Genomic DNA, 13,545 nt, shown 5'->3' with positions numbered 1-13,545 from the left:
AAGTAGAAATTTATGAAAGCAGGAAAAAAAATTTAAAAGAAATAGAGAGTTATAGTAAACTACATAAGTATTTTTAAATTGCATCTCAAGGAATAACAGGAATTTATTCCTTGAGATGGAACTAAAACTGTTTTAACACTTTCCAACCTTCTATATTTCCATTCCTTGTTTCACTACATTCTTTCTCCAAAGACCTGGTGTCACATTTCTGTTCCTTGACTTCTTTATTTTTCCTCTGAGTTGCATCTCAACAGAGGTTTACCCTTGCTGCTGCCTAGACACACTTAACAGATGTGCTTTGAGCAAATCCTTCATATGTAAACTGAGATTCCAAATCCATATTTCTAAAACTGAGTATCTGAAAACAGCTTCCATATCTTTCTCCTACAATATCAATGTGTGTTTTGTTCAATCTTCTTGTCATGATGCTTCCACTTTTTAACCTCTTCTGATTTTTATACTCTAGTATTTTCTCACACCCTGGGACAATACTTTCCTTTCATTTACCTGGTTGCCTGGGATTTTTTTTTTTACTTCATATTGCTCTGAAAACAGATTCTTCAAACAAACAAAGAAAATTTATTGATTTATTTTGTTCTGATAACCTAATGTAAGTTTTATCACTAAAACCTGACTCAGGACCTGCATAGATGAGATAAAGATGAGATCACGTCATGTGGTTCCAAAACCAAGGATTACATAAAGTACCAAAAAAAAAAAAAAAAAACAACTTTATTGCATAAAACATTTTTATGGCTGTTCAATAACAGGGTTTTTACAATTTACTTTGGAGGGATACAAGGAAAAGGGACACAAAGTGATGCATCAAAGCCAGGAATATGTTCTAAATATTTATGCTCAGCCTTCTAATAGTAAATGGCATTTAACTTTCCTCATGCAATTTGTAGTAATATATAATTTAATAAATTAATTTAAATACCTATTCCTAAAAGGATACAATGTTTACAACTGTAAACATGGACTGGATCAGAAAATATCCAGGTATTACATGTACAAAGAAATACAGCTTCAGAAAAGCCAGTATTTGCTACTCAAAACAAAAATGTAGAGAAATTTAAACAACTTTATAAGTAATTCTGCAAAAATTACATATTAATTACTTTTCCACTTCATGAAGCAAAAACTCCAAGTCAATGTGATTTTTCTTCAACCATAAATTGAAAACAAACAAAAAGCTACCAAAGAGACATGAAAAATAATGGAAAAATGTTTTGAAGTACAGTAAGCATCTCCAAGCAACCCACGCAATTAAATACTGCTCTTACTTATTCATATTTGCAGAGCAACATTTAATACAGTCTTCTCAATTTATCATACACCATCATGGTGAGACTCATACCTATTTTTGTTTATTCATTTTTAAATTACATTAAATTCTACCCATGCTTAAATGAAGCTACAGATTTCAAACCTGTCATAAAGAACAGCAGTAATGCCTTTAAGACAGAGATGCTCACCGGTTGACTCATGGTCAGATTCAGCTGAGAACCCCACACTTTTCTGCCACTTGAGAATGCTGGGGCCCCAAAAGAAAAACTATCCAAATGACTGAGTTCTGTAGCCATCAGCAGCATATGCTGGTGTGCTTTATCAACTCAAATACAGTGCCACATTTCTACCCTAAACACATGACTGCAGATCATGTAGAATCCTACTACTAATGTTCTGTCATTCCTCCTCTTGTATATGTGGTTGATTAAGATCTTCCTGCCAGCTCTTAAGTTTTGCTAGAACTCTATTTTACATTTTTTACTTCGGGTCTGGTTGCCTAAGCAGACTACTCAGAAAATCCTATTTTGTATCTCATTGAGGAGGGAAATCTCCATTCTTATCCAAATTATGGTTATTTAGGAGAAAAGTTCAAAGGTACTCCAAGTACTCTTGGAAACCTTTAGTATCTGTCAGTCAACCTAAATGTACATGAAAGAGCAATGCTGAAAATTATTCAGCTATCCCAGCCTTTGATGCTTTTTATGTGTAAAACTCGATGCTTTTATGTGCAAACCAGACTTTTTAAATTACGCTATCAAGTAATTCCATGCTTTGTGTTAGGTCTGCAGCTGTCTTATTTTCTCAGCACAACAAACCTTTCTTTAGGCACTTCAGTTCATTATTTAGTCACATTAATCAAATCAAGTGCAAGTTAATCAAAACAAGTGCTAGTTATGATTCATTGTAAAAAGACATTTAAACAAATCTATGAAAATGGCATGTTGACCAAACCATCTGAAGAAGAATTTAGATAATTACTTACAAGGGCAGAAGAATACAGCAATACTGACTTTTTGTTCTGGATCAAGAAATCCAATCTGGGGACTAAATTTAAAAACACTGTCTTCTGTATTTTTGCCTGCATCATCACAATACAATTTCCATGCCAACTGCTGTCTTGAGATATTCTTCAGATCAAGCTTCTGTAAACATTTGCAGAGAAGGGAAGACATGGTGAAAGAGGGAGAGCATGAACACCATGATATTTTACATATCGCTCATCCTAAGCCTTATTTTTGCAGTCAGATCAGAGTGAAAGGAAGAAAGAACTAGAAAGGAATGATGAAGCCAGTTAATTTTAACTATAATGTCAGAAGATGAGTAGGGCTATCAGCACAGGATAAATGTTGTCCAGTCACTGACCACATCCACAAAGAACAGTACTTTCTTTCCCTCAATGGAAAAACCTCATTTATGTGAGGTAAGTAGACTAAAGCACCATGGTGGGAGTGCTTAGGCAAACAGAAATGGAGAGTTTTTCCTGACACAAACGAAGGACAGCAAGCACTGAACACATGGCTCATGACATACAGATTTATAGGTAGATATGTCAAAGAAGCAAGAGGTTCAGAATAGATTTTTAAATTCCATTCTTTCAATTCTGCAAGATGACAGTAGAAACAACAACAGAAATTTTTGATTCCTTTATCTCAGAAAATATAAAATATAGATGCTATATATAATATATATATAGCACCTATAGCTAGGAAAAGGCTTTGTTTTTTGAAATTATCATTATTTTCTGAAAATACTTCAAAAGTGCTTTCATCATCGCCAAAAAAATGAATTTTTATACTTTACAAATAAAGCCTTTGGGAATTAGAAACAATAAATCATGTTATGGTATATTTTGCATTCATACAGCTAAAGTTATGTTTCAAAACAGAATGGATGAGGCAAATCATCCTGTTTAGTGCCTCTACCATTAAAGCACAAATGATGACCAGGAATATTCCGAGGGAGCCCAGTTGGAACAGATCAGTATCATACAACATACTTGGAAAACTGTGGACCATCACAGGACTTCAACTGCATTCCTGCACTGTCATTGTCTGGTTAACTAGCATAGGCAGAAGCACAGAGCAAGCTATTTCTTGCACAATTCATAACCAGTTTCTCATGGTGCAAACACTTTCTCATGTATCATCGTCAGGACAAGCCCAATTTTGAGTTTTGAAAAATTTTATAGTGATCAAAAAACACATATAAAATCAAAAAATGAACAAAAAAATTATAATGGGAAAAATTCAAATATTTAGACCATATATTTGGAATATGACTGAATTTTTACTTATGTATTTATATTCTTTTTCCAGTCACTCTTCAGTAATTAAAAGCTATAGCTAACAACACTTGTGATTACATACCTGAGAATTTAGACTTTGAGCAGTGGTATTGAAATGTTTGCCACTTAAATGTTGTGCAAATTTAAGCTCCATTGAGGAAAACTTCAAAGGTGACTTAAGTACTGTTGGGAAAAAAAAAGATAAGATATTTATACTGTATTATTTTGACAAATACTTACGGTGTCTTCATAAAATCATTGCTTCTGCACATGTTTAGCAGAAATGTTTCTTCCATTTTTTAAAGCTCTCTTTTTTTTCCTCTTGTTGCCATACTATACATACAATTACTGTAATTTAGCTTCCTGTCTAATTCTGAAATTTCAGTCATGTTAAAATTTAGATTTTTTTATCTATATGACTTATAGCATATCTCTTTCATATAAAGATGCTATAAAGAGAGCCACATGATCTTCCTATCACAGATGAATGCATTTACATTTGTGACAGTATTAACCAGAAAAGACTTAAAAATTTTCTAAAAACCGGAATTTCTCTCCACTTCATACAGTTGGTACAAAGAAATTGCCACCAAAAAAAAACAGAGTGAGGATTTAGAAAAACAAAGGTATATGTTCCCACAGCCTCATTTAACTTCTTCATTAAACAGTGGAAATTACCCTAGCAAATATATAGCACCCCCCTATTAAAATCTGCAAGCTTGTTTAACAGTCAGTAAGGAAATATGTTGATCAATTTTCTTCTCTCCTAAAAAGGCCAAAGGATTTCCTAATTACCTATTTCACATTATGTATAAAACAGTATTAGCTGTATTTCTCTAAAGCACAGGCATATAAACTCTATAAACTAATATTGTTTTAAAGTAGGAACCTAATCTGCTGGAATGCTTCCACCAATACTCAATTAATATCTAGTCATGAAGCGTTCAGCTCTCATTGAAACTGCCTGTACACTGCAAAACTGAAAGACTAGGAGGGAAGGGGGGAGGAAGAAGGACAAAGTGGGCAGGAGGAAGGAGGAGAATATTTTCTATCCCCTGGGGAAAAAGAAAAAAGAAGAAAGAAGAAAGAAGAAAGAAGAAAGAAGAAAGAAGAAAGAAGAAAGAAGAAAAAAGAAAGAAGAAAAAAGAAAGAAGAAAAAAGAAAGAAGAAAGAGGAAAAAAGGAGGAAGAATGAAGGAGGAAGGAGGAAGGAGGAAGGAGGAAGGTGGAAGAAGGAAGGTGGAAGGAGGAAGGTGGAAGGAGGAAGGTGGAAGGAGGAAGGAGGAAGGAGGAAGGAGGAAGGAGGAAGGAGGAAGGTGGAAGGAGGAAGGAGGAAGGTGGAAGGAGGAAGGTGGAAGGAGGAAGGTGGAAGGAGGAAGGTGGAAGGAGGAAGGTGGAAGGAGGAAGGAGGAAGGAGGAAGGTGGAAGGAGGAAGGAGGAAGGTAGAAGAAGGAAGGAGGAAGGTGGAAGGTGGAAGGAGGAAGGTGGAAGGTGGAAGGTGGAAGGTGGAAGAAGGAAGGTGGAAGAAGGAAGGTGGAAGAAGGAAGGTGGAAGAAGGAAGGTGGAAGAAGGAAGGTGGAAGAAGGAAGGTGGAAGAAGGAAGGTGGAAGAAGGAAGGTGGAAGAAGGAAGGTGGAAGGTGGAAGAAGGAAGGTGGAAGGTGGAAGGTGGAAGGTGGAAGGTGGAAGGTGGAAGGTGGAAGGAGGAAGGTGGAAGGAGGAAGGTGGAAGGAGGAAGGTGGAAGGTGGAAGAAGGAAGGTGGAAGGTGGAAGGTGGAAGGTGAAGTGGCAAGGTGGACGAAGGCAGGTGGAGGACGGTGGACACGGAGTGCCGTATGCCTGGAGGCCGGATGGCCGGATTGCCGGAGGCCGGAGCCGGAGTGCCGGAGGTAGCGGAGGCCGGCGGCCGTAGGTCCGGCCGTAGTCCGGATGGTGAGCCGGATGGCCGGCCTGCCTTAGGCCTGTAGGCCGGTGTGCCGGTAGGCCGGTAGGCCGTAGGTCCGTAGCCGGAGTGCCTGGAGGCCCTATGCCGTGTGCCTGTAGTCCTTAGCCTGATGCCGTGATGCCGGAGTGCCTGAGTCCTTAGTCCGGCCTGAGTCCGTGACGTGCCGTAGGCCGGATTCCGCCGTCCGGTTCCTCCGGCCTTAGGCCTCCGTCCTATTCCCTCCTGCCTGAGTCCTCCGTCCGGTGTCCGCCTTCCGTATGCCTCCGTGCCTGATGTCCTCCTTCCGTATTCCGCCGTCCTTAGTCCTCCTGTCCGGATGCCTCCTGCCTGATGTCCTCCTGCCTGATGCCGCCTTCCTTAGTTCCTCCTTGCCGCCGTGCCTCCCTCCCCGCCTGCCGCCCGTCCCCCGGTCCCCCCGCCCCCCCTGCCCCGCCCCCCCACCCAGAGCGCAAGCAACAAAAACCACCTACCGCACCCCAGCGGACCAACCCTATGCAACATCGAACATACACCCAACACACTGGCTAAGGTGGGGTTTGTGTCTTTTCTAGTTTTGTTGGTTGGGTGGGTTTTTTAATGCTTTCAGTGTTTTCTCATATACTAACCAGTCTCCATGGGAATAGTCATTCAAGTATTTAAGTAAGAGACCTGCTTTCCTTCTCAGGTGCTTAAACAGTCTACAAACTTTGTTTAAAAAAATAATAAATAAAATAAGGAGGGAAAAAATCAAATAAGAAAAAAAAAATCAGAAAAAGATCCATGATGGATTGAAAATATATTGGCTGCATTGAAGTTAAAAGACTGGGTTGACTACTCCGAGACTGCAATCCTTTTCTCAGAGTGAACAATCTCAAATACAAGCATCAGATATAAGCTATTGATTTAATTGCCAACTGTACTGTCTTATGCAATCTGAATCCCATTCAACCTGAGAAACTGTCATTGGAGGGGAAAAAAAGGGGGGGGATGGGAAACACGTTCCAAAAAGTAAGCAGTAATGAGAATCAGGCATATTAATTAAACTTGCAAGGTGCATTTTACTCACTTCAGGGTTTTTAAGTGATAACCTGAGATGATGAAGCAATAATAGACATAATTCTTAAGTTGTCAGTATGTAATAAAATTATCAAGTTCTTTTTTCAACAGTAAAAATAATTTGGCTAGTTGCCTGCACCATTACATCAAATAATGAGTGTTCAAGACATTTATTTAGACTTCTTGCCCGTCACTCACCCCAACAAAATTGCCAGCAAGAATGCAATTCGAATGCTCAAATTTAAATAGAAGCCACACTTTATTTTTTCAACTCTTGTGTATAATTTAAAATATTACATATCAACCTTCATTGTTGTTGACCTATATTTGTACTTTGAATAAATTCTTTGTGGCAGAAGTACAAGTTTGAGATAAAACTTAGATAAGATTATCACTTGTTGATTGTATTGATTCATTATTCCTTTTTCCACTATTTTCTATTCAGGAAAGGGAAATAAACATTTTCCTTTTTTTTTTCCTTTTTTTTTTTCAGGCTACACAAATTTGTCACTTTGATTCATTATTTTTTACTTAGAGACATGCTTTCTAATAATCTCAATATATATGTACATTTATCTTTGTTTCATGTGTTCTTAAACCAAATATATTTAGAAATGTTTCATCTGAATTTCCTTCTATCATAGGATCTAAAGAAGATCTCCCAGATTTCGGTGGCATTTTCTGAAAGATCTCAAATGTAAGACTTAAGTTAAAGAGTTACAGGGGAAAAAAAGCAAACACACACAAAAATACAACAAAACAACAAAACACACACACAAAAAAAAAAAAACAACAGCCACAACAATGACCCAAAAATGTCCCACAAACAAATCCTAATAAACTGGAGCTGCTTTTACCTCACATCCAATACTTATCATTCACATTCACAATGTGATTATGCATTTAATTGGCTAAGTCCCCTTTCAAGCTCCCAAAACATTTAAAACATATTACCCAAACATCAGTTCAGGAAGACAGCACTTATTTCCCGTCTCAGATAAAGAGTGACTCCTTATTAAAAACTGAGCTCAGGATAGCTGAGGGAATCAAGCATTCACACATGACTTTAACACTTAGACAAGAGGATAAAGAGAACCACAAATTACTTCTTAGGAAAAAAAAAAAAAAAAACAAAACAGAGAAGAATCATGTAAGATATCAGTTCCTTGCTGCAGGCAAAATAGCCTATAACTTTGGCCATTAATAAAGCCTGGCAGGCCAGAAGAGTACAGTTCTGCAGATAAAAGCAAACAAAAGCAAATGGACTAAATTGCCACCAATTCTGTCAGATGGAATCACAGCCACTTAGAGGCATTTTGAAGGAGTATTATATATAGTGAGAGCTCCTAGTTTGGAAAGGGTAAGACTGAAAAAGAGCGTGAGTGACATACTATTTTTTAACAGTTCTCAGATGAACTGCTCTAAATATCAGGGTCAGCACGGTAAGGTCTAATGAAGTACTAATGAAAGAGGAGAAACAAAAAATATGTCTTTTGGTAAAGTGATTTTTAGGCAAGTGCCAAATTGGAAAATTAAAAAAAAAAAATTCCAGTGTGTCATAATTTTGTATAGAAAGTTCAGCTTTCCACATATTTCAAAACACAAAATCTGAACATTTTACAGGTTTCCAAGACGTTTACAAATTATACAATTATCAGTAACATTTCAGTTAAGGAATAACTTTCTGCAATTAGAATATAAGCAAAAAACATCACTACAAATACAATTATCCAGCATCTGGTTAAGCCTCTACCTATCAACTGAAAGCAGTTTACCTACCAACTGCTTTAACTTTACGGAATGGAATTGCCACAGTCACTGCCTGTGGCCGAGGAGCAACAACGTGCTTTGCAGATCCAACAGAAGCTTCAAGGCTTGGTTCTGACTCTGGGAAGTCAGCCCGAGGAGTATTAACTGGAAGAGTGAAGTCATATGCTGCCACCTAAAGGACGAAAACATCATTTCTGGTCACTTTCCTAAAGACATTTTAGGCACTTCTTGAATCATCCAAGTGGTATCCTTATTTCAGAATAATTATTGAAATTAGTTTAGGACCAGATCATGATATTAATAGGATGACAGTTTATTAGTACACAGTATCAGCCTTTCAAGTAAGCAGTGACAAACCATTTTTTCCTGCTACCAAGGACAAAAACTGTATGCCCCAAAGGTATCAGGGTTATCAGCACAGCTACAGACAAGGTTTCTGGTAAACTGTGTTGTGTTCCTCTCCAATCACTTCTAAGTGGGGGGAAAAAAAAAAAAAAGTTGGAGTAGTAACCCAAATGTATAAGGACAAGTAAAGGGGGAAAACAAAGATACCTGAGTAAAGAAAACCTTTCTCAGACACTGAAAAGGACAGCTGCCACAGCACAGTGAAAAAAAGGTGAAGCATGAGTTAAAAATCAAGAAACCTCAGGGGGAAAAAAATTTTTTTTAAATGTTTGTCATTGAATGCCAGTGAATTCTAGGAGTCCAAATTCCAGTGACTTTGATCCCAGTTGTATCACTGCAATCACATTCCCAAGTAAGAGAGGGTTGGAATTTAAAATACAGCATGTTTTATACACAATCCTCTTTTTGAGCAGATTGTGCTCTTGAGAGGCCAAATTTATTTCACAGTGGACTTTCAAGGACCCATCTTTCCAAGGATCAGCACACCAGACCAGTATCCCTTTCCCAAAGCTGCTATTCAAAACTTGGTTTTCGTCCCCACTATCAGGAAAACTTAGTTTAGTCTTACTATGTAACAAGGGGTTTGTTTTGCTAAGAACTGAAAAACAAAAATGCTTGGATAACCATATGTTAGCCACACCATAATAAAGGTGACAGAAGAAAAAACAAACTTCTGCAATGAAACCACTGTTAAGAGTCCTTCAAATTCTGTTTTCACCTTGAAAACCACTGACATCTCCAGAAAGGACTCTGGCCTATAAAACCTTCATGCAATAAAACCAGCTATATAAAGAACTGATGAATCATTTAAAAGCTTCCAAAATCTGCAGAGAACAGTGTGCCATGCTTCACTTTTATATAGGTGATAGTAAGTAGAATAGGTAACTAACAGGAAGAACAGAATTTGTCCTAAGCCAGGACATGAGGCACATATCTGTCTGTAACAGAATCAACACAGAGCTTTGGTAATGAGAAGCAAGTACGCAGCACTTAATGTGTTTGGAGTTCCAGCAGGGTTTGTAGCTCACAGTTATGATCTCCTGGTGAGCAAGATGTGTGCTGAGCCTTGTGGAACACTGTGTGTGTTTGTGCTTAGCAAGAAGGAAGCAGGAGATAAGGGCAAGTTTTTCTAGCGAGATCACCACAAGCCCTTGGTTTATACTGGTACTTCAAATCTGATAATGATTTGAAGTAATTTGAAGTAATTATTTGACACAGAACTGGATTTTCAACATTAACATGCTGAATGTCAGTTCAGATTTTTTAAGTAACTAACACTCAAGGCATGTCAGAAACAAAACTGAGTAAAAATCTCCTGATTTGATTAACACACTCTTCTATTTTTGGCATCTCAAGTCACCTACATCAAAGATGTCATCACGTTACATCTTCAAGATACACTCTTGTGGCATAAAACCACGTAACTGAAAATTGGACTGCAAAGGACCTTTTCTTCTTAGTGTGAGAAGTTCATTTCATTTCAAAGTATGTGTGAAATACATGATCTCACATTGCAAACAGTGAGTCCTTACAGTTTTAGAGAAAAAAGTGGCTATCTTATCTTACAGTAGAAATTAATAAGCATTGCATTTCGAGGCTGTAAAATTTGCATTAAAAAAACGCAAAACAAAAAACCCCAACAGCAACAACAAAAAATCACTACAAATCTTTTACCATTTTTACCTAGAACCCTAAAATAAGTTTGACAAAACAGAGCTAAATACCCATGTATTTAATAGTTAGCTGTTAAAATATATAAGAGAAAACTGTAAAGTGAACCAAGATTATATAGAGAAAATATATATAAATGAAATCACGTGGCTGTAGTTCAAACATTTTGTACAACACAGAAACAATCAGAAGATTATCTCACACTCCATGTATTTAGTAGTCCTAATAGCTATTAAAATACATATTCAAGAGAGCACTGTAAAGTGAACCAATACTGGAGAGAGAGAGAAAACAAATAAATAAAATCACATGGCTGTAGATCAAACATCTTGTACGACAGTCACAACATACAAACAATCAGAAGATTCTCTCACACTCCTTCGGCTACACACAGAGTTTGCTGTATTTGGTATAGTGTACCCAGCACATATCTTTAGAATTATAACAAGCAAAATGCTGCATAAACAATCAACTCAGCTCCCAGGCATTATGGGTCAGTGTAAGGCGAACAGAGATATGACTACACAATCTGGAGACTGCTCCCAGCCCTGACAGCTCCTGCAGCCAGCAGGCACGTCCCTACATGAGTGATTCTAACATCTGAACCACCATTGTCAGAAACTGCAGTATAAAAGCACATAAGAAAATCCTTTCCATCCCTAGCATACATGACATTACACAATGACACCAAGACTTTAAAGTTTGCCAACATTAAAATGCTTAGTCTGTAGATATCATTGTTATCTATAGATATCATTACATCATTGACTATGTAAAAGAATACAGCCTAACACTGTAGTTGTTCTTAAACAGTGCTGTTACATTTAGTAAGTTGAAGTCAGACAACAAAAGATGGAATCCTTGTATCCCTTTCCCATCGGACAACAAAAGATGGAATCCCTGTATCCCTTTCCCAAAGCAGCTATTCAAAATTTGGTTTTCATTCCCAGTATCAGGAAAATTTGCTTTAGTCTTTTATGTAACAAGGGTTACATAGGCTAAGAACTGGGAAACAAAACCAAATACATGCAAGACCCTTAATTCCCTCCATGTAAGATGTGGTCGCAGTATCACAGTATATCAGAGGTTGGAAGGGACCTCAAGAGATCATCAGGCCCAACCCCCCTGCCAGAGCAGGATCACTTAGGGTAGTCCACACAGGAACTCATCCAGGCAGGTTTTGAAAGTCTCCAGAGAAGGAGATTCCACAACCTCGCTGGGCAGTCTGTTCCAGTGCTCTGTCACCCTCACTGTAAAGAAGTTTCTCCTCATGTTGAGCTGAAATCTTCTATGTTCGAGTTTGAACCCATTGTTCCTTGTCTTATCACTGTGAACCACCAAAAAGAGCCTGGCCCCCTCCACTTGACACCCACCCCTCAGATATTTATAGACATTGATCAGATCCCCTCTCAGTCTTCTCTTCTCAAGACTAAACAGCCCCAGGGCTCTCAATCTCTCTTCACAGGGAAGATGCTCAAGTCCCCTAATCATCCTTGTGGCTCTCTGTTGGATTCTCTCCAGCAGGTCTCTGTCTCTCTTGAACTGGGGAGCCCAAAACTGGACACAGTATTCCAGGTGTGGTCTCACCAGGGCAGAGTAGAGAGGCAGAACTTCCCTAGCCCTGCTGGACACATCCTTCCTGATACACCCCAGGATCCCATTGGCTCTCTTGGCCACAAGAGCACATTGTTGTTCTATGGAGAACTTGCTGTCCACCAGCACTCCAAGGTCTTTCTCTGTGGAGCTGCTTTCCAGCAGGGCAGCTCCTAACCTGTACTGGTGCCTGTTGTTGTTTCTCCCCAGATGTAGGACCCTGCCCTTGTCCTTATTAAACTTCATGAGGTTTTTTTTCCACAGAATTTCTAAACAGATTAAAGTCATGGATTTCAAGAAATTTGTCTGATGAAGAAAGCTCTGCTACCAAAATTCATTTCACTTTATAAAATAGCTTCAATACAAAAGGCAAGGTAGCTGTAAGCCAAATATTGGCAAGTGACCATAGCTGAATGCTTTTCTGCCTCAGGCCTAAATACTCATTACACTGAAAGAAACAAAAGGGGGAATAAACTACCCCATCAACCATGACAGTTAAAATGATATTTTGTATAAAAATCATACATAAAAACCAAATTCAAGTATGATTCTCAGAGTGAGGGGGGCAATCTGAAAGAAAAAAAAAAATCAAAAAACACTAAAAGCAGTTACTTCATTTCTATCTTTAGTAAGTATCCCAATGCAATAACACATTTTATGCTTTGCAAACTGTACTGTGCTAGCTATTACTTGAATACAGAATATATTCTCGAGGTTGAGTAGATGTTTTGCTGTCTGATCCAGAAATCTCATAGATTATTTAGCAAAAAAGAACGTGACATGTCTCAAATTACAGTGCTTGCATTCACAGTACAACTTCACAGAGAACTGCAAGTAAATCAGGAAGCTGATTTATGATTTAAAATTAAGTTAAAACCCCTGTAAGGATAATACTCTTTGTGGCAGTTTAGACTGGGTGCCCCCTGCCACTGCTACATGAGATACACCTCTGATGTCCCAGGTACCCACCCACTAGGGGTGGATACAGGAAATGACATATTTCTACCCATAAATCCTGCGCCTTATAAAGCCATCTGCAGAGTCATTCTCTTTCTCTTTCTTCCCTCTCTGCTCCCATGGGAGATGTCCTCTCTCTTATCGGGTAATGCCAGGGGGGTATCTCAGGCCTCTTAGGCCTGACTAGACCTAATGCCAGGAGGAGAATGGAAGTGGGGGCAGTCTCAGACCTGGCCAGCCTGAGACTTGCCTAGCAGCGGGAGGTGGGGGGAAGGAAGAGCCCTGAGGGATTGGGTAGACCCTCAGGTGGGAGGAAGGGAGGATTGGGAAGCTTTTTGGGAATTCTGTGAGGGGGTTCTGTATGCCTTAGGATGTTCTTTTCCACTATGCTTTATAGTTTGTAGTTTTTTCTGTAGCTTCACCAATTTGCTTTTCCATTTAAACTTTTCCATCACTCTCCAATCCGTTTGCGTGTGTCATTCTTTTGTCCCTTTCGGGGCAAGAGACGATCTGTCTGGCCCCAAACCAGCACACTCTTGTATTTACCATGTAATAACATGCAGACTGGTCAAATGATTGGAAGCACTAAAAATTA

General features: G+C 38.6%; 1 protein-coding gene across 1 annotated transcript in view; it reads right to left on the bottom strand.

The window, feature by feature from the left end:
• CFAP47 (cilia and flagella associated protein 47) overlaps positions 1-13,545 on the bottom strand; it is a 286,222-nt gene that overhangs the window by 232,855 nt on the left and 39,822 nt on the right. Inside the window, 3 exon segments of the mRNA XM_054395813.1 lie at positions 2,276-2,435; positions 3,660-3,760; positions 8,334-8,496. Of these exon segments, the coding sequence (XP_054251788.1) occupies positions 2,276-2,435; positions 3,660-3,760; positions 8,334-8,496 (424 nt within the window).

The sequence above is a fragment of the Indicator indicator genome, chromosome 1 (assembly GCF_027791375.1).
Source record: "Indicator indicator isolate 239-I01 chromosome 1, UM_Iind_1.1, whole genome shotgun sequence".
Taxonomy (NCBI): domain Eukaryota; kingdom Metazoa; phylum Chordata; class Aves; order Piciformes; family Indicatoridae; genus Indicator; species Indicator indicator.
This window is presented reverse-complemented; position numbering and strand designations above follow the sequence as displayed.